The sequence below is a fragment of the Microtus ochrogaster genome, chromosome 18, assembly GCF_000317375.1.
Source record: "Microtus ochrogaster isolate Prairie Vole_2 chromosome 18, MicOch1.0, whole genome shotgun sequence".
NCBI lineage: Eukaryota > Metazoa > Chordata > Mammalia > Rodentia > Cricetidae > Microtus > Microtus ochrogaster.
This window is the reverse complement of record NC_022020.1, coordinates 6333683-6355913: the sequence shown is the minus strand read 5'-3', so window position 1 is coordinate 6355913 and position 22231 is coordinate 6333683. Positions and strand designations below refer to the sequence as shown.

Sequence of the window (22231 nt, the reverse complement as noted above, 5' to 3'; positions counted from 1 at the left end):
AGAAGCAAACTGAAAAACAAGCTCCAGCCAGCACAGAGAGCTCAAGTGTTTGCCAGGGAATTGTACCACGCTTCTTGAAATGACTTAGAAATGCTTCATGCTGCACAAGAAGTATTGATATACAGAGATATGACTAAGAGAAAACAATAAATACACTTTACAATTTCATCAACATACACATTTTGTTAAAAGGAGACAACAGAGTGGGGAGGAGTTTAAGGCAGCGTATAAGGATGGTAAGAAAACGGTATGAACTTGCCAAGAGTAAAGGAGAAAGAAGAGGAGGAGAGGGAGGAGGAGAGGGCAAAAGGAAAACGGCCCATAGGGATGAAACATACACACTCACTTGTACACACATCTGCATGGATCAGTCACCTCAATAACTGCTTTTTAACCTTCCAGAGATATCCTGGGGATCCAGGAAGCTTTCATGTAGCAGAAAAGCATTCTCTAAGTCAGGGGGCTGACTGTCACACAGTGTCACAACAGAAGACAGGGAACTTACTAGAAATAAGTAACTGAAGCATGTTTGATTAAAAAAACAAACAACCAAACAAAAAACATTTAGAAAGCAGTAGGACAGGCAAGGAGGCCTTCCAATGATAGAAAAGAATTTTGGACCTCAGAAGACCTAAGGACCATCCCTACTCTGGGCTGGAAGATACTGATGTTGCCAGGACAAAGCTGGGGTCAGGACCTTCCATGGGAAGGACTGAGAAGGTGCGACCCACAACCAGCAGAGGGAGCAAGTCACACAAACGGCCCAGTATGCCTTATCCTCATTACTTTGTGCGCACCCACCATGGGCCAGATCCCCCTATGTGAAGGAGCCTGTTGTAAGTAAACTGTGTCCGGAACTGAGTGACTTGCTAACTTGGAGAGTGACGAGCTTAAACCTGATCTCATGCTGTTGCCATAGTGACCAACTAATAGGAGTAAGCTGGGCAGCCCAGGCAAGATGCCAGATCAACCTATTCCAAATGTGGTTGGCTCTCTGTGCCCATGGTTCCACATCTGCAGATTCAATCAGCCATTATTAAATCTATTGGATGTGAGGGGATACTCCCTCTTCACTGAGCATGTACAAACAGTGCAACTCACAACTGTTTGTGCATCTGCTGCACTGGGCACTGCAGAGACAGTCCCAGGAGGACCATGCATAGGTGATATGCAACAGCATTCCACTTTCAGAAGGGACTTGAACATCCATGGATTTAGGTATTCATGGGGCTTCTGGAACCTTCTTCCACCAAAGCTAAGCTAAGGGATAACTGAACCACACACCTTTAACCGAGTTCTGCCCAGGCCCTAAGCTAGAAACAGTCAGACCTGGCAATGCGGGCTCATGCCTTCCTCTGTAACACAGGTATTCACAAAACCCATGCCCACTTCTCCCTCTACAGCAACAGGGCTGAGTTCTGCCCTACGTGTGTATTGCTTCACCTTAGCCAGGCTTTCAGCTTGCCTTTCCTGCTCCTCTGCCACCCTCCCCTACCTCACCCACCTCACACCCTTTGTTAGAGCCACAGTCTGGATTTCAGCTGCCCATGGCCCTGGGTCTGACCATGTAGGTGGATCCCGAGGAGAGATGAGCAGGCGTCTCCACCCTTTGGCTCCACTTGGCTTCTCTATCCATCTCTCTGAGAGCTCCTGAGACAGACTGGGTGGTAGTGGGGTAGTAGCGGGTGTGACAGGGTGGTGGGAACCTGCTCAGCAAGCAGGATTGTGAAAGGCGAGGGAGAGAAATGTATGTCCCAGCTGGCTGCCTTGTGCTGCAGGTCGATGAGGTAGCTGTGTCCTTCCTCTCGGTCACACAGAGTGTGTCTGTCACATGGGAAGCTCCATCTGAACTTCTGAAGTGTGGAGTATTTGCACTACTAGTAACTTGGGGGTCCACTCTTCAGTTAGAGAGAAGAGGAACAGAAAACACCCCACAGTCGAGGAGCCCAGGGAACACAGGGAGCCCACACTAAGGAAGAAACAGGGTTTAGGGTTTGGTTTGTTTTTCCTGGAAGAGGAAAATGGGAAACCAAAGAAAAGAGAATGACAGGCGTGTCATGAAGGAGAGAACAGAGGGAGACAGTCGGGAGGCAGAGGAAGGCCCCAGGGTCTGCAGGTGAGAACAGGAACCATGGACACAGCTGGTAGAGAAGATGCCAGGGCCCAGCTACGCCCCGGCATCTCAGACTTGACTCAAGCTCTCGCTAGACCCATCTTGAAGAGTTCCTGAACCTCACTCTTTCCTTCCTACGCTTGTAGTGAATAGTAGTGAGAAAACGGCCATGATTTAAAGCCAAAATGTATTTAAAACCTTGAAAGTTTCACAGGGGAAAAGATAGAAGCCAGTTTTCAAGATTTGCTAAGGGATAAAGATGTTGTTTTAAAAAACTCAGTTTCCATTTACGAGATATTTTCTGACTCTGCTGGCATTTAAAGATCTCAGAAGACCAGGCTCACTCTGAGAAAAAAATCAAGTCATAGGGGATACGTCAAAGGGTCTCAAGTCACAGGCTGAGAACCACTGCTAAACGAACAAGGAAACTACATTTTACAAAAGGAAAAGAGAAAGCTAAATAAACGTAGCCTCTTCATCCCTTGCAGACTGTACAGGAAAACTTATAACCTGGCACATTCCCCAAGCCGACTTCTGTGCTTGCTCATTCCATGCAATGCTGGCTTCTCTGTGACAATCCACTGGGACAGAAGCAAGCTGAAAAACAAGCTCCAGCCAGCACACAGAGCTGCTTGCCAGAGAGCTGCACTGTACCTCTTGAGGTGACCCAGAAATGCCTTCTACCTTTTGTTTGAAAGAGCATTTCTACAGGCCTAGAGCCTTGCCCCATAGACCGAGCTAGTGGGTCTGTTAGCTTCCAGAGACCCTCATGTCCCTGCTTCCCGCTTCTCCCCTGGGCTCCCCGGCAGACACAGCTGCTGTGCCTGTGGGTGCTGGGGATCTGGACTCAGCTCATCACACTTAAATACAAGCATTGTCCTCACTAAGCTATCTCCCCAGCCCCTGGATGCTTCTCTTCTCCCAAAAGGAAACTAAACTTACTGCTTCCTCACCTCTCAAAGCAAGAGCTGTGTCTGGAGGATGCCAGTAACATGGAGCTCAGCACAAGGTCTCCATCCTCACACCCACCAGAAAAGATCTTGGTCCATTTGTTTATGCTACAGATATGACTTTAACTGTGTAAAGATTTGGTCCACTTATTCAATTATATAAAGATGTGTTGCATTTGTTTCACCTTGCCTGCCTAAGGCACCTGATTGGTCTAATAAAGAGCTGAAGTCAATAGCTAGGCAGAGGAAGGATAGATGGGGCTGATGGGCAGAGAGAGAAAGTAGAAGGAGAAATCTAGGAGTGAAAGAACAAGAAAGAAGAGAATGAGGAGAAAGGGGGGGCATGCCCAGGGCCAGACCAAGAAGCAGTGACTGTAAGCTATGTGAAAGGGAAAGGAAAAACACCAGAAACAAAAGATAGATAGAGAAATGGGTTAATTTAAGTTAAAAGAGTGAGTCAGAAATGAGCCTGAGCTAGGCTGAGCATTCATAGCTAATAAGTCTCTGTGTCGTGATTTGGGAGCTGGTTGGTGGTTCAGAAGAAAAAAGCTGGTACACAGCTTATGATCTAAGTGAAAGTTATGGAAAAAAGTCAAAATCACAAATAATAACCGCAGTCAGAGAGGTGTCAAACATTTCAGGGTTGTTTTCTCCTAACTCTGTCCTTGGTTTATAAACAGATTATTTTTACAATATGACATCTTATCATACTAAATATATATCATGTATGTGTAAACATGTATTTTGTACATACATACAGCAGTGTATATATGCCTTTTGTATTTATACATATGACACATATACACAGTTTCTCCTTCACAACAGCACATGGACCTATTCAGAGCTTGGCTCCAACCCTATGGCATCACTTGAATGTCTGCGTGTGGATGGCCCTGATTGTTCTCTGTTTTCTACAACCATAAACAAAGTTCGGGTAAATATTCTGGACTGAACACTTTAGCATTTATCTCACTACTGTCTACAGGTGAAATCCCCAAAGGTAGTCATGCCGTACTAAGTGTCATAAGTTTCTTAAAGAACAAATCTTCTGGAAGATGTTCCATCAGCATAGCATGGGATGAATGTGTTTATAGCCACTTTGCTCACTTGGAAGAGCTAAGCTTCTAAGCCAGTGGTTCTCAACCTGTGATCCCTTTGGGGGTTGAGTACCTTTTCACAAGGGTCACCTAAAACCACCGGAAAACACAGCTATTTATGTTACAATTTATAATAGCAGAAAATTTAGTTATGAAGTAGCAAGAAAAATAGTTTTACGGTTGGGGAGTCACTCCAACATGAGGGTTGCAGCATTAGAAGGTTGAGAACCACTGTTCTGAGCTAAAGCCTGGTGGAAAGTCAGCAGAGGGGGAGCAGAATCAGTGATATTTCCCCTAGAGAAAGATGACAGTGATCTGTGTTGTTAGTGCCTTACACAAGAGTCTACCCATAGACTGTGAGTCCTCCCACCAGGCCAGGAACATCACTGGCCCCCAAGACACCCTGGCCTCCGTAGTCCCAGCCTTATAGCTCCTTCCAGGCCTGACCACTCCTGTCATACGACCACAGGTGAGTGCTGTCCACCTGATTCCTCCCAAGAACATGGTAAATTTCCCTCTCTTATCCCTCCACTGGTGAGGTAAAGAGGACTGGAGTTCAAGGCCAGCCTGAGCTATACAGTGGCTTCTAGGCCAGCCTACATAGGGCCCAGTCTCAAAAGGAGGGACAAGCCAGCAAGGTGACTCGGTGGGTAACAGTGGCTCCAGTCCTAATGATCCACATGGGAGAGAGAAGTCTTCTGACTGCCACACATGTGCTCACACAAGACACACATGAAAAAAAGGAAAACTACGATTAAAAATATTTTTAAAGAAGAGAGGTGGTAAGGGGAAGGAAGGAAGAAAAGGGAGAAAGGGAGGGGACAGAAGAAAAGGAGAGGGGGAGTGCAGTAACTTCCTCTTAGGTGAGGAACAAGGCCACCCTGCAGAAAAGGGATGGAATGTAGGCAAAAGGTCATATGAGTCATGGAAGAGGATATAGAACTATTGATTTTGCTGCTTTCAACTCCATCATAGTTTTTTTTTTCTATCGCTAAGGCAAAAAAGTGAATAAAAATATAATTAATAGTGAACATATAAAACCTGTTGGCCAAAGCTTCGCAGGTCCAGCATGGCCATTTGACAGCATGGAAATTTACTGAGATTGGAACTGGACAGATGTTTATGTGGCTTCCTTAAGTCTGCTCTGTGGTGTTGTAATTAGAACAAAGTGATTTTATTTGCAAAATTAAAAAAAAAATCTACATTTCCTCCCTTGCCAGTTCCTGGTGCTTGTGTGCTCTTCTCGGCTGCATAGAATTAGGATTAACAAAGTCTCAGCATGAACCAGGATCCTAGGCATCTGCTGCCAGGCCCTGTAAGAGCCTGCAGGACGTGGGCTGGCTCAGTGTCCAGGAAGCTTCCTTCCTGCTGCCGTACCCTGGTCTGCAGGCTTTCCCTGTGTGCTACCACACCCTGGCTCTCACCTTCCTGGACAGAAACTCCTCTGACTTTACAATGGCCTTGTCCTGGAAGGTCACCAAACACCAGAGTCCTAATTGTGGGTGAGCTAGGGCTTCCTGGTAAGTCACCAAGTAGGTCACAGTGGGCTCCTGATCACTTTATCATATAAAGCTCCCTATGTACAGCCTGAGAAAACACTCCAGGAGGAAGTGCTTCATTCCCTATGGTTGCTACTTCCTAGTCCAGCTTCCATCCCTGTGCCTGTGTCTGAGGCATATGCTATCTGCTCACAGCCCCTGGCTATTTGGACAGGAAACATATTTGTGTAGTTTCTGTTGTATCTGGTGTATTTGCGGTGCAAGTTAGAAGGAAAGTAAAATAAAAATGTGCTAGAGACCTTTCCAATCAAATAATCTGCAATTGTAGAAAAACATGTCAAGTGGAAATGGAAAATAAGAAAATTTTCAAATGGAAAATAGAAAAAGAAGTGTTGAAATTTACAGTTGCATGGAATTCAGCGTTTGTTGGCAAAATGACACAACCCAGGATTTTTCAGTCCTATGGATTAAAAAAGAACATTGCTTGCACAGCTCCTGGTATTATAAGGAGAGCTGCTTGTTTGTTTCCCAGCTGCCCAGACTCCAGAAATAACCACACAGAAACTGTATTAATTAAATCACTGCTTGGCTGATTACTTACACATATTGCTTGCTAACTCTTACAATTAGAATTAACCCATCTCTATTATTTTATATTTTACCACGAGGCTCGTGGACTACCAGCAAGGTTTCAGTGTGTCTGCCTCTGGCTCCATGGCTTCTCCTCTGACTCCATATTCTTTCTCCCAGCATTCAGTTTAGTTTTCTCTGCCTAGCTAAGTTCTGCCCTGCTATAAATCCAAAGCAGTCCTTTATTAACCAATGTGATGTAGGTGGGTCTTCTATCTATCTGTTGCTTTCATTTGTTAATTAATAAAATAACTGCCTGGGCCTTTTGATAGGGCAGAACATAGGTAGGCAGGGAAGACAGAACAGGATGCTGGGAGGAAGAAGGTCACACGCCATAGCTCTCCTTTCCAAGATGGACACAAGTTAAGATCTTTCCCGGTAAGCCACCACCTAGTGGTGCTACACAGATTACTAAATATGGGTTAAAGCAAGATGTGAGAATTAGCCAATAAGAGGCTGAAACTAATGGGCCAAGCAGTATTTAAGTGAATACAGTTTCCGTGTAATTATTTTGGGTAAAGCTAGATGTGCGGGAGCCTGGTGGCGGGAAGTGGCCCATAGCTCCTTCTATACCCATGGTATTAATAGCATACAGAAGGGACTTCCACATCACCTCCCCTTTTTTGTTTAAATAATAAGGAACTTTTTAACTTTAACATAGTAAAATTACATATAACAAAACAAGTATCAAGTAAGAATTACAGTTACAATACTTATATATACTTTATCTTTTATCATAACTAAAGAAAACTATATCTATTCAACTCCATCAAAGACTCCAGAAGGATATAATGTTTCCTAAGTAAACAGGAAGTACATTGTAAACTGATGTGGGAGTGTCATATATCAATCTGTTGATTTCATTGGTTAAGTAATAAACAAACTGCTTGGGCTCATAGCTTAGAACATAGGTGGGTGGAGTAAACAGTGGGAGGAAGAGGAAGTGAGGTAAGATGCCTCAGACAGAGACACCATGCTCCCCGCTCCCGGGCAGACACACGCGATGAAGCTCCGACCCAGGATGGACGTAGACTAGAATCTTCCCGGTAAGACTGGTGCTCACAGATTATTAGAGATGGGTTGATCGGGATATCAGAATTAGCCAGTAAGGGCTAGAGCTAAAGGGCCAAGCAGTGTTTAAATGAATACAGTTTGTGTGTTGTTATTTCGGGGCATAAGCTAGCCAGGCGGCCGGGGTGCTGGGGATGAAGCCCCGCTAATCCTATTACTACAACTTTCAGAACTCTAGAATTGACAGAGACATCTCACTACCTGGACAGTCACCCAAAGTACTTCTGTATCATTGAGGCATCCAATCTTCAGCCCACAGGCCCATAGTATCCAGCAAACTTTTCCATGGATCAGGAAATTTCAAAGACAGTTCCTCCTTTATTTGCAGTTTTCAGACACTTTCTTCTGTGTCCTTCAGAATGTCTTGCATATTCTTTCATGAAACAGGAACCCTAAAGGATTTTCTCACCTTTAAGCAAGTTCAGCAGTCATTTCTCTGTGGGTCCTGCATGTCCAGTTCATAGACCATAGCATCAAGCAGTCCAGGCAAGAGCAGTTTCTTGCCCAAATGGCTAGCAGACTCCATAAGGAGCCTCTTTGATAATCATCTCCCTCTTGAAGTAATTGGTTCTGCCAGGAACAGATGTGTCTCATGTCAACAGAACCCTAAGTTATTTAAATGACATATTTTGAAGGTCTTTGAAAGATTTGAAGAATCTCTATTCATCTGAAGTATATCTCTGTACATCTAGTAAACCTAACTAACATGACTACAGCTTGACTGTTATATATGACTATCTATTAACCTATATTTCTTAATTATACATTACATTTTTAAATGAGCTACACAAACACAACATGATAAAAAGATATACATATAACAAAACTAATGTGAAATTTGTATGAATAGACCAAGATCCATACAAATGCAAATCCCCTTTAAATGTAAAGAAACATCTATAAACAATATTTGGGAATATGGGTATAGTACTCTCCAAACTACTTCTTGCTGTCTATTGGGTGAAGTATTTTGGGGGGTGTTTACAGTGACCTTTCAGGTCCATCAAACCACATTAGTCTAGAAGAAATCCACAGGTCCTCATCTTCTGTGGAAACAAAAGCAGAACCTCTTTTCCAAAGCAACACATCCTTAGACCCAAATTCTGAAGACAAGATACCTTTAAAGTATATATGCTGGTTACTTAGCTCCTTCACAGTCAAAAAATTCAAAGAAAACACAACAATATACATAATCCAGACTATCTATACATACTTCATCTTTATGTGGCTTATTTGTTTTTACTCTATTACTTTTCAATATTTATTTGATTATCTTTACTCCTTTCATCTATGACTGTCTGCACTCTTTTATACACATTTATTGTCTCTTTACTCTTTCTCTTCTCTCTTCCAAGCCTTTGTACAATTTTTAAACACACTGTGTCTCTTTTAGAGGTCTTTTATGTCTGAATCTGTTCTATTGTGTATCTGTAATCCTTTTTTGTCCTAGAGAGCTTTTAAAATGGTAAGCAGCTTGGTCTCAGTGACCCTGGGTGCTGGCTCTGCCTCTCTCTGCTTTTCAAAATGGCAGATGTACCATTACCACCAACTCTGGGACCGCCAGGTAGGAGCCATGCTCACCACTTTACCTCTGAGAAGGAGCATGCAGCACATAAACCCTTTTATCTGAGTAATAGCTAAATCTGCTATGCAGTGCACTGTATGGCCTGGAAACATCTCTGTGTAAGGTGGCAAGAATCCACCATGCTCTCCTGCCTGTGCATGTCTAGTAGACCTGCCCAGGCGGGGAGCCCTGAGCCATGGGCAGGGTCTCTGCTACTTTCCTCCTAACCCCCGAGTGGGCCCACAAAGCAGCAGGGCCCACAAATGCCTTTCAAGTGTTCAGCCTCCTGAAAGAGCCAGCGCAGTTTTTACTGCCTTCTTGAAACTGCACTTTTTGTTTTGTTTTGTTTTTGTTTTTGCTTTTGTTCTTGTTTTTGTTTTGTTTTTTGCTACTACCACTGAATCAGGAAGACCTCTCTTAAAGGAGCTACAGCATGTGGCCAGTAAGCAGAGTCCATTCGGGGAAGAGAATGAGGCTAAACTTTATTTTTTAGTGTCTAGAATTCCTTTTCAAGCCCTCTCAGGTTTTATGTGGATTTAGTCAGCCCCATGTTGGTATGCCAATTTGTTGTAAGGAAAGCCGCTTGTTTGTTTCCCAGCTGCAGAGACTCCAGAAATAACCAACAGAAACTGTATTAATTAAGTTACTGCTTGGCCAATTACTTAAGCATATTGCTAGCTAGGCTCGTGGCCTACCAGCAAGGTTTCAGTGTGTCTGCCTCTCGCTCCATGGCTTCCCTTCTGACTCCACCTCCTTTCTCCCAGCATTCAGTTTAGTTTTCTCTGCCTAGCTAAGTTCTGCCCTGCTATAGGTCCAAAGCAGTTCTTTATTAACCAGTGGTATTCACAGCATACAGAGGGGACTCCCACACCACCCTGGCCTTAAGCTCAGAGTTCACGTGACCTTTATAACAGCACTGAATGGAGGGCAGCAGCCAGGGACAGTGCTGAGCAGTGACACTGGGTTATCTTGGGAAGAAGGCAGACAGACCAGGTAGGAAGGGAGGGTATTCTGAGAACCATGAACTGTACCAGAAAATGGCTCAGAGGCGAGAAACAACACAGAGTACTTGAGGACATGGCTAAGCCTCTACTTACGTGATATAGAGTTTGCAGGAGAAGACACCTCCAAGAAGTTGGCAGGCAGACATTGTGACTTACACCTATGATGCAAGCATTTAGGAGCTGAGGCAGGGGAACTGCATGTTTGTGGTTAACCTGAGCTGTACTATCTCTATAAAAGCAAAACAGGAGGAGGAGAAAGAGGGAGGGGAGGTAGAGAATAGGAGTTGGTAAGCAACTAGGCTCTGACAGGCTCAGAAGTCCTGCCAGGAAACTGGCCTTTACTCTGAAACCAGAGGAGAGGGACTAGAAGACACTCATCAAGGCATGCCTGACTGGCATGCTCCTGTCTCTCCGTGCTCGTCAAGGCATGCCTGACTGGCATGCTCCTGTCTCTCCGTGCTCGTCAAGGCATGCCTGACTAGCATGCTCCTGTCTCTCCGTGCTCATCAAGGCATGCCTGACTGGCGTGCTCCTGTCTCCCCGTCCCCTTGGAAGCCATGAGAATATGGTAGACGGACCCTTGAAAGATGGCCGATTCTCATCTAACCACTAGGGATTCTGTTCTACAGCCAATAAGGTGAGCTGAGAGGAGAAGCTGGAAATCAAGTAAGACTGGTGAACCCACCGTGAAAGAGCTATCAATAGCTGAATCAGGAGAGCACAGCGAAGTGGAGAGAAGCCAGGCTCCACAGACCTTAAGAAGGAAGACACGGGCAGAGGATGGGGATCTCTGATTAAGTACTTGTCTACCACACACAAAGCTCTGGCTCAATCCCTGTACCTCGCCTGTGACCCCAGCACTTGCAGGGTGGAGCAACTGGATCAGAAAAGTTTCAACTCATTCTCAGCTACATTAAAAAGTCTGAGGTCAGCCTGGGAGGAGGGTGCCAGGAGGTACTAAATGGTAAGAAGTAAGTGGTGGGGCATTTGGCTAGCATGTATGAGGTCCTACCTTACCTTCCCAGGACCACAAAAGTAGCGATACCAACAAGTGGGCTAAGGAGGGGAACCAGAGAAATGTGGAAGGCACACTGTATGTGCTGGTAAACCGGCCCTCGGATGAAGCATTTGCTCATCTCCACGCGAGAACGGCCCCTCTGAGGCCATACTCCATGGGTTGGACCTGAATTTGAGTCTGGTGCTTGTGGCCTGTGGTGAGTTCACAGAAACAGAGTGTAGAACGGTACACTATTTACTCTGTGACCTAGTTTTCCTTAAACATTATAGTACTATTTCATTTGTTTTTTATATAGTATTATTAATTCTAATGGATTTTGATCGTTTCTCCCACTCTCCCCAACCCTCCCTTCACTATGCACCCGACTTTGTGCCCTCTTATTTTAACGATCAAGTATAATTCATGCTGCCCTTACACTCCTGAGCTTGGGGCCATCTACTTGGAGCACAGCTGACCTACCAGGTGCCTTGCTATTAGGGGCTACAGACCCTCAGACCCTGAACTTTCTATGACCCCTTGCCTGCTGGAGTAAACAACTTGTTTTCCTGTGCTTACAGCTGCGCTGAGGGTTTCTTCCTCATGAGTTCCTGATAACAAGGAAGTGGTTTCTGGTGGGCTTGCAGTTGAAAAAGCCTGAGAGCTAGGGCGTGGCCATTAATCAAGGAGAGTCCTATATAAGCTGCCCTGGAACACAATAAAATTGGCATTCTTGCTTCAAGACTGACAAAGTCTCTGTGTTCTTTAATCCCCAGACCCTTGCCCTAGCTGACCTTGCCTTAAAGAAAACTGACTCTCCGACCCCAAGTCTATCATTGCCGCTAGTTCTTCTCAGCCAGGGTGCGGGACTCCCCCTAATCTTGACTTTTTAGACATCTCTGTGGGTGTTCACATGCAGAAGCCAGTGCTTGACATTGGGTGGCTTCCTGTATCTCTCTAGCTTCTTACCTTGAGACAAGGTCCTTTACCGAAGTCCAAGCCCACCATTTTCACTAGGCTAGCAAACCCATCTTTTCCCAGGACCTGCCTGACTCCGCCCATAGTTCCAGGGTCACAGGCACATACCGCCAGGCCTAGATGGCTTTTATTTTATTTTTAATGCTAGTTCTGAGGCTCAGGTTCTCATTCTTGCAAAGCAAGCACTCTTCTCATCCACTGAGCCACCTTTCAGGCCCACATTCATGGTCTTGTAAAGAACTTTGCAGTTACATTGTCTTGTGTGAACATCTGGGAAAGGCTCAGGGGCCACCCCTATACTAACTGGCTTGGGTCCTCTCTGAAGTATGAGACAAAGGCTTGGAAAAAGATGGTTTATTATTGGGTTGGTCTCGAGAAGCACAAATAGAGAGTCAGAGGGACCTAGGAGACAGAGAAAAGCCAATAGCTGATATGTCGTAAAAGGTCCCAAATTTTAAGTCGTATAGACTGTCCTTCAAAAATGGTTCATGAAGAGGCAGGGAAATGGGACTTTTCCCGTCAATTTCTACCCATGGTGGGATGAAGGATGTTGCTAGGGACACTAAGTGTCTGGTTTTCCCGGTACTGAAAAAGCTCTTGGGGCTATGGCAAGAACCTTGAGGTAAAAAGAAAGGAACCAAATAAGACTTTCAAGATGGGCCACGGCAAAGCCAGGCAGGTGAGCACGGTGGTTGGCACCGCATCCTCATATCACAAGGCTCAATGTCTGCCTCCACTGGTGCCCTGCCTTGCTAGCTGCTGCAGGCGGGCAGGCCACCTCCCCAGGCCAGCTCCCAACTTCTGAAGCAGTCATCAGTCCTTCCGAGGGCAGGGACGGGGTTTATTTCATCTGTTCTCTCTTCAGAGTTTCGGTACGAACAGATTACATGACAGGCGGAGAAAAGCCTTAAAAGTTTTCTGGAGGCGACTTTCCAGACAACAGGTACAGCTGCTCCCTGTGATCCCTAGACCTTCTCTCCGTCCTCATGGAGAACCCCACATGCATCCTCCATATTTCCTTAGACCCCAGCCAAAGAGAGAAGGCGAGGAGGCGTCAGGAGTTCATAGTACGACTCACGTGCAGGAGGCTCACGTGTATAACACCAAGACTTCCTCCTTTCTCCCACAGGCATGCCCACCAGGGCACCCGGAAGAAACAAACATCCCCGAGTCTCCAGGCCTCTGCTTGCAACAGTCAGACACCACATTTCACTTGAAATGCAAAAACAAACTGGCCAGATGGCATAATGCTTTCCATAACATGCAGTGTTCTCGCTGGATTTATAACCCGAAACTCAGGAATAACGCCCTATGAGATGAACCTGAGGAAACGCCATGGCTTCAGCAGATCACGGAACTGTCCAGTAAGGGAGGGCAAAACTGCTCTCCACCCTTGTTACTAACTTAGAAAAAACACCGTGTAAAATTACCAACTGGCAGGGAAAGTGGGAGGGGAGATGAGTTGGATATGATCAAGATATGTTCTATATATACGTGAAAGTGTCCAAAGAATTTAAAATATTGTTTAAAAAACGCATATACACATGGTGGGGAGAAAGAGAATGGATTACAGCCAGTTCAGGAGACAGAGCAATCTATCCCTCCTGATTATATAAGCTGTCAAACTGACTCAGTTCTCCACAGTCAAACCTCACTTCTCAGAAAGCTAAGAAAAGGTGATTTGGCCAGGACAAGTCAGTGATCCGTTTTATTTCCCAATCATGCATGAAAATTCACACTTCCTGAATCCTAAGATATTCATATGACTTTTAAATGTTGAAATCTAGCCTCTTGATGACATTTTTATGGTTAAGAAAATAGATCGTATCAATGAGACATAAAATAGGAACTGTACATGAGTGCACATGCTTCTGGATGTATCATACTGCTCCAGCATAAAACAGAAAAGAAATGTGTTCAGCCTGCTATAATTTATATTACTTTTCCAGATCTTAAACAAAGAGAACTTTTCTACAATACCATATGTAACTTTCTAAAGGCACAAAAGTTGTGAGTCTATTTCTTTTTAATAATGTGTTCATTGAAATTCACTTTATGTTGTCAAATATTTATAAAAACATAAATAGTGTCACTACTCCAAAGAGGTCTGGAAATGAAGCCATTACCTCATTGAGCCTCGGTAGCCCTGTAGTTGCCTTGGTTTATAAATGAGGGAACTGAGGCACAGAATAGCTAGCTCACGTGTTGTAAAGGGTCACATAGCGAGTCAGCAGGATGCCAGGAACAGGCTGGGGCAGGCTGACTTGTACAAAGCTGCTCCTGGCCAACCAAGTGGTGGGTGAGCATACGGCCTTCATGAACACGCATGGCATGACTGATATCGTCAGACACCAACAGATTACTAACTTGTTCCTATGTTGGTGTCTTCTTAATTTTAGTGTCTTCGTTAGGGGCTCTTTGACACATCAGAGGGGAGCCCTGCAAAGCAAGTCTGTTAAAACAGCCTTTAAAAAGCTGTAAGTACAACCAGTATGGTTATGTTCAGTGAGAATCATTTTGGTGGGCTGAAACACTGTTATAGAAAGCCTCGGTTAAAAGGTGACATAATACAGGCTAGGCGTGCAGCCCACTGGTACAGCATTTGCCCAGCATGGGTCAAGCCTGACTTCAAGTCCCAGTGTGTGCCTCAAAAAAAAAAAAAAGAGGCGTGATAATGGTTTGTTGTGGTGTGTGCCTATAATCCGAGCCTTTGGGAGGCTAAGGCGAGAGGAATGTGAGTTCTAGGCTATCTGGACCACATAATTAGACCTTTTCTCACACACAAAAAAGTGACAATGGGTACATTTTGGTCATTACTGATAAGACTTGAATTAAGCTTCAAGGTAGCTCTTTGGAAAAGAAAACTAATTCATAACAGAATCAGCATTCTACAGCCTTTGACCCATGACAGAGCTCTGTGAATTAAATCATATACAAATCTCGGGGAGATACTGTCAGGAGCAACCCTGCTCATCACAAAAGAGTAAGGAGGCTGAGTGCCCTTCTCCCCTAAAACTAGGCCCACCCTAACTGAAAATGACCTAAGAAACCTCAGGATCTTTTGGTTTTCAGGGAGCAGTAACATCTTTCTTCATTTCTAGCAGTGTTTCTTAGTCGCTCTGTACTCTGCACATGATAGCAACAAGAACAGCAGGTGCAGTAGAGTGTCGCTGGCATCTGTTTTGGCCTAGGTGTTGACAACGTTTGACAGAACCACACTAGCAGCTGAGGTTCTTCCTCTCATTCATGTTGCTCGCTATGCACAAGTCTGCTGCTAAATGATGCTTTTATCCACAAATGACATAACGATTTTAGGCCTATTAGCAGCTGTCCTCCAGCTGCCTCCAGAAGCCCCAGCCCAGGTGGGTGCCAGGCCAACTTTCCTCTCTCAAAATCTGCTATTAACATTTCACACAAACTGGAGCTGGCTTCCCTTATACAACATGATGTTGTAAAGGTTTGCTTATGTAACCTCCACCAAGATTTTACAGCTCCTTTTGCTGGATAACAACTCACTGTTGTTACATACATAGATACACCTATGATGCATCTGGTTTACTCTTCGTCAAGTGGGATACCTTCGAGTGATGTCATGTACAGCGTGAGAGTGATGGCTGGTGAGCGGGGTTTCTGTGGGTGCAGTGCTCATTTCTCTTGGGCACAAACTACAAGTGAGACCACTGAGTCACATGGCAACTCTGTGCTTAACTTTGTAAGGAATTACCAAAGGTTTCCAAAGCAGCTGCACCATTTTGTATTTCTACCAGCAATGCCCAGGGGTTCCAGTCTCTTCATAGCCTCATCAACACTTCTTACTATAAAAACTTGTATTATAACCATCTAAATCAATACAAGACAGCATCTCATTACAGTGGCAGTTATGTTTTCAGAGTTCCTTTATCTGTAATCATGTGGGAGGAGGTATGCACATCTGAGCACGGGTGCCCATGGAGGCTAGAGAAGGGCTCCATTCCCTGCACTAGAGTGCGGGTAGCTGTGTGCTGCCTGGCGTGGGCACTGGGAACCGCTCTGGAGGAATAGCACTTGTAAGCACCCTCCCATCTCTCCTGCCCCTTCTGCTGTTTTGATTTATATTTTCCAGTAACTAATGATGCTAAACCTGCTTTGTGGACTTGCTGATCATCTGTACTCAAATCTTTTGCCTGTGCTTTGAGTTACACTTACAGTGTTGACTCAAAACTCCTCCTTTTTTCACACTTTGTCTTCTAGGACAGCATATTCTCCATTAGTTGTTGACCTAGGCCAATCTCCTTGATTCCTCTTCCTCTGACTTCTCAATGTTGGTGAGTCACAAGACTCAGCCCTTGCTTCCTTTCTCTTCTGACTTTCATCCAATTTCATAGTTTAATACCATCTTTATGTTCTCAATTTCTCACCAGCAATCTCAGACAATGGATTGGAAGAAGCAGCCTCTGCCCCCAAATGATCAACCTCTACTAGAAGGATAAAGAGAAATTCATTCTGTTCCTATAGACAGTGGTACCAAACCAGAGACTTGAGTGCTGAGTTAACCACACAGATCAGAACAGTACTGCAAGGACTCTGAGACCCGAGACTGACACCACAGCTCACAGAGGCAGCAGGACCCACACCACAGCCAAGAGGAATGCTAAGAGAAGACTTCAATAGAATCTACCATACGTCTTCTACCGTAAGGTTCAGAATATCTAGAATCCAGCAGAAAGTACTCCACACAGCAGGGAAAACCAGCACTTGAAAAGACAGCGAGAGAGGCGCGCAGTCGCGGCGGAGAGCGCAGCGCTGCAATCAAAAATAGGCTTTGGGGGACAGACGCAAGCGGCAGGGACCGGCGTGGAGGCAGAGGCAAGCGGCGGGGACCAGAGGGGTCCGGCGTGGCAGCCCAGGCAAGAGGAGGGGACCGCGCAGCGGCAGAGGCACGCACTAGGCGGGGAAGGGTGCGCAATAAAGAGAGCAGACGTCCCACTGCGGTTGGATCAAAGAGGAAATTCCAGATAAGTAGACATTGCACATTGCACCTGATTAAATATTTCTACAAATAAAAAAAAAAAGAAAAGAAAAGACAGCGAGACAAAGATGAGAAATTCTTTATGGCAACGGCCACACAGCACACCAGTAAACGACAGTAAGAACTCTGAAACAAGAGCAAAGCCCCATGAATAAATGAAGCACATAACGAAGAACAAGTAAAGGGCACTGAAAAGCACAGGAGGCAAAAGTTAGAATCTTCTGTGTGGGCCTGAGAGCATATAGAGGCAGAATACAAAATAAACTGTGGGCTTGAACACAGAACAATACGAATTGTCCCATCCAACAAAGAAAAATCAATCAACTGGAAAATAAAGATGAACTTAGTGGCAGGGAACTGGGAAACAGTCATGAAAGAGCCAACGTTTGGGGCTGGGGAGGCAACTCGGCGCTTAAGAGGACTTGCTGCTCTTCTAGAGGAATCAAGTCTGGTTCCCAGCTTTCATGTCCAGGGGCTCACAACAGCCTGTGCCTCCAGCTCCTGAGGGGAAGGGGGTCTGACCTGTGCAGACCCTGTAGGCATGTGGTGAACACTCATACCAGCACGCATACACACGCACACATACATACACACAATGGTTTGAAATGTCCAAAGTTGATGGAAAGCTAAATCACAGGTTCAAGAAGCTGCACGTGAGAAGCCAGAATGGGACAAGACTAAATCAATCTACACAGCACTGACAGCCCTCCAGACCCAGAGCACCAGATGTGTGGACTTCCCATGGCTGTTTCTGTCAACAGTGGTGCTCGGTGCTCGGGAGTCTAGGGAATCATCCCCGAGTCCTCTCTGTCTCTAACTCCACTTCAATTCACTATAAAATCACCGCATCTTTGTTGTCTAAGTTTAGCTAGCATCCGATCGCTCACTTCCATGGCTACTACCAGCATCAACCATCTCCCAGTCAGCTCCTTATACCCATCTACAGACACCCAAAGAAATGACTTTGAGATACAGAGCAGAAAACGTCCATCCTAGACTCAAAACCCCCAACTGACTGTTTCATTTTCAAGTCACCCTATGACTTGTTCTTCTTTGACCTCTTCCTCTGCTGCCACCTCCTCGCTCATCTGGCCTCCACTCTGCTCCTTCTGCTTTTTCTATAAGCTCTGTCTTAGGGGGTTTACAGAACTGTTTACTTTGTCTGGGTGGCAGGCATCGATGTGGATGACTAAGTCCTCCACATGCTTCAGGACTTGTCTTCAAGGCAAGCTTCAGCTGTCCATTCTCAACAACCTCTGTTCTGAACAGTTGAAGAAAGGCTGCAGCTACAAATGTCCCATACACCACAGCCTTCGTCTACTCCAGCCCTCCATTGCCCGTTCCAGTGTCAAACACACTGCATGAGTTTATTATGTATACATTTAGTATCTGTGACATATCCCAGGTCCCTGCTGGAGTGTCTGGCACATGGAAGAGAGGTAATAAATAAATTCTTAAAGGAATAATATGAACTTCCTTCTCTGAAAGGGAGAATAAGTTGTATTCATTTTCTACTTGGGCATAAAAGACTTAAAGCTTAATATCTTAAAATAACACATTTATTATCTCAAAGTATTGGCTAAGAGTGCGGCTCAGCTTGGCCAAGTTTTCTGCCCAACATCAAAAGTGCAATCAAGCTGTCAGGCTGGATGCCACTCTGTCGGCTGTTGGCTGGGGGCACCCTCAGCTCCTGGAACCCAGTTTCAGATCCTTGCCCACAGCTTCCTCTAAGGGAATTTCACAACCTGACAGCATTTGTGTTTCAGGCCAGTGGGAGAGTCTCTCACAGGATAAACGTGTCCCCTCAGAAAGGGTAGTCCCATTGGGCGCTTCATTCATCAGAGAAAACCTCCCCATTTAAATCAACTGGCTTATGAGACCATAAACACATTCGCAAAAGTTCCTCATGCTTGTCACATGATGCCACCTAATATCGGAGTCACATCTTTGACAGTCAAGATGCTGCCTTGCTCAGGGGAATTGATCGTGTGTTATACGTACCAGGGGCAGCCATCTTGGGAACTTCATAGCCTAGACAAAAGGACAGACCTCAAGTTGCCAGTTGGCCAAATAAGGCCCCAAATTATGGTAGTCATTATTCAGTGAATCAGAATCTCCAGGAAGAAGAATGCAATAAAAACCCAATTACCACCCTCAGATATTTGACGGCACTATCCACAACAGCCCCAGATTGGAAGTAGCCCAAGTAGCCATCAAAAGGGACACAGGAAGTTGGACAGAAAAGCATGGAAAGCTGCCCTTCCAGCCTGGAAGAGGGAGGAAATGCTGACACTGGTGCAAAAGCTTAAGTTAATGGAAATGTGAACCACAAAAGGGCAAATAATATGTTTTACTTATGTGACATTCCTGTAAGTCCCGGTCTCTGGCCTCCATCTTTGGAGGCCCTGACCCTATGCCTACCAAGCCTTGACCCCTCCTGGGAGGGGTGTCAAAGTGATCCACCAAGCCTTGGCCCCTTCCCCGGGAGGAGGGACAAGGCAGTCAGCCAAACCTTGACCACTCCCTCCCCCAGTCTATTTAAACTGCTACCCAAGAGTAGCATGGTGTCTGCCCCACCCTGCCCTCCCCCCCCCATGTGGTGGCTGCATTCATGGCTTTCTGGGGCCACTAGAGAGCGCAAGAATCCCATTAAACCTGGATGTTTTTTAATTCGGCTCCTTGTCATTTAGCTTGATTGGGATTTTTGTGTTGGCAGAGAGCTTGCATTAGAAAAAATTCCTAACAATTTCTAGAGAGATCAGTCCCCAGAAAATAGCACAATGACTGTGTGGAGTGCAGGAGAGGGAGCCTAGGTGGAGAATTTCAGCTTTACAAGATAAAAAGGTAATGAGTACGGAAGGTGGTGGTGATTGCACAGCGATGTCAAGGTATTAATGCCACTAAGCAGTACCTGAAAATGTGAAAATGGTAATTTATATTTGCATTATGCCACAATTAAAATAACTTATTATTATTCTTTATTAGAATATGTTTGCAATGTAACTATTCACAGCTATATATTTGTATGTATGCATGTAGTGTGTGTGTGTGAGTGTATGAATACATACACGTGCTCTCGTGTGTGGAGACCAGAGCTCAACACTGGGCTTCTTCCTCAATCATTCTCCAGCTTGTTTTTTGAGGCAGGGTCTCTCACTGAACCTGGAGCTCTCTGATTTGCCTAGGCCAGCTGGTCAGCATACCCCGGGTCCTCCAGTACCCACCTCCCCAGGGCTGGGATTACAGCCTGCCCCCAGTCCTGGCTTTTCATCGATTCTAAGGGCCTGAACTCAGGTCCTCATATTCGTGCAGCAAGCACTTTACCAGCTGAGCTATCTCTCTGATCCCCACCACTGTGTTCTAACTTCACTGATAGACAAGGTTGAGGATCTTCACTGGCTCACGCTCATCTGGGTTTTAAAGGAAGCAATACCCATGTCCTCGGTTGAAAACAATGAAGGGATTAAAACTAAAGTTTATTTTTGACAATAATTTTGTCATGTCGGAAATCATCACAGAAACAGTGATTGTTCTAATGAAAGACAAAACTCACCTGACCCAGATCCAAGGTGAGGTTGACTTGGTTGTACTGAGTGCCTGAAGAGAGTGGAGGGCTTTGCCACCAGCGTTCAGATCCATCAATCGCATGGATGGCAGGATGTGCCTTCTTGGAATCCTCAGAATTGCAATAGTCACAGAACTGGCCCTGGGGAGGAGAAAGGCCTTTTTAAAATTCTCAAGGAAAGTTTTTGTATCAGCTTAGCAAAAGAAACGGCCAAAGCAAGATTGCCATCTCCTAGGCCAGAGGACGACCTTAGGCAATTGTTTCTCATTCCACCTTCATGTAGATTTCAGGAATCAGACTCAGGTTGCCAGGCTTGAGCAGTGAGGGCCTTCCTCGTGGGGGAAAGCTTTTGCTATTGATTAAAGCTTTTGAGTTTTGGAGTGTTCATTATTAATATTATTATTATTATCAAAAGATTCATAATTGAACAGAGAACATAATATCCTTAAATTTCCAAAGTGTACACCAAATCCTCTTACAGCTTCAAAAGAAGTACAATAATTCAATAGAAAAATGGACAAAACCAGCCCAGGCCACTCACAGAGGAGGCAGTGAAAGCTCAGAGTATGTCTACAATCATTGCCATTCACAGATCCAGCAGACTATCATCTGCAACAGCATCGTACCCACAGTCTACCCAGATCTGAAGTGTGTCGCAGTAAGTATTAGAAAGGGCATACTAGAAGCATAAATCACTGTAAGAACTTCAGAAACCACTTTGGCATCACTGCTAGAGTAAATTCACACTTAGAACATAACAAAACAATATCTGAGCTAAGAACTCAAAAGAGAATGCCTTGAAAAATTTTGATGGCATCAGATGGCAGCCTGTTGACAATAGCAAAGTCCTGAGACTAACCTAACTGCCTGGCTACAGGCAAGCAGGTAATTCAAGAATGGCATGGTCACTCCAAAAGTGGCTATGTGAACAACAATGAATAAATGAATAATAGTGGAATTTTGGAAGTACATTAGTACATTAGCATAAAATTAAAAGCAACCCATAATAAAAGCATTTACTCTTTAGAAATTATATGGATATAATAAAAACTGTCTCAAAGAAGCAACTGACTGTGGATGTGTATGCTTGTAATTATAACCCTTGGGAAGCTGTGTGTGGTGGTTTGAATGTAATTGGCTCCCATAATTCATAGGGAGTGACACTATTAGGAGCTGTGGCTTTGTTGGAGTGGGTGTGGCCTTGTTGGAGGAAGTGTGTCATTGTGGAGACAGGCTCTGAGGTTTCCTCTGCTCAAGATACCACCAAGTGTCTTTTCCACTTCAATGACCTGCATATCAAGATGTAGCCAGCACCATGTCTGCCTGCATGCTGCCATGCTTCCTGTTCTGATGATAATGGACTAGACCTCTGAAATGGAAGACACCACCTCAATTAAATGGATTCATTTATAAGAGTTGCTGTGGTCATGGTGTCTCTTCACAGCAATAGAAAGTCTAAGACACTATGGCACAAACCTCATGAGTTTGAGGCCCTGCCTCAAAAAAGAAAAAGAGAAAGAATGAAAAGGAGGGAAACAAAGTAATAATTAATAAAGGGCTCAGGATGGTGGTTTCCTCGAGTGACTAGAGGCGGTGGGAACAGGGACACACATGCTACCCCGTGGGTGAACATTTAGGCTCTACTTTTGGTTTTGTAGAAAGTTCATGCAAGTTTACTTTAGTATTGAACTATCACACGCACATGCACATACACACACACACACACACACACACACACACACACACACACACACACAC

General features: G+C 44.9%; 1 protein-coding gene across 1 annotated transcript in view; it reads right to left on the bottom strand.

Annotated features, from left to right (window-relative positions):
* Lama3 (laminin subunit alpha 3) overlaps window positions 1–22231 on the bottom strand; it is a 220910-nt gene that overhangs the window by 175504 nt on the left and 23175 nt on the right. Inside the window, exon 2 of the mRNA XM_005355767.3 lies at window positions 20462–20614. Coding sequence (XP_005355824.1) covers window positions 20462–20614 — 153 coding nt within the window. The remainder of the gene's footprint in view (window positions 1–20461; window positions 20615–22231) is intronic.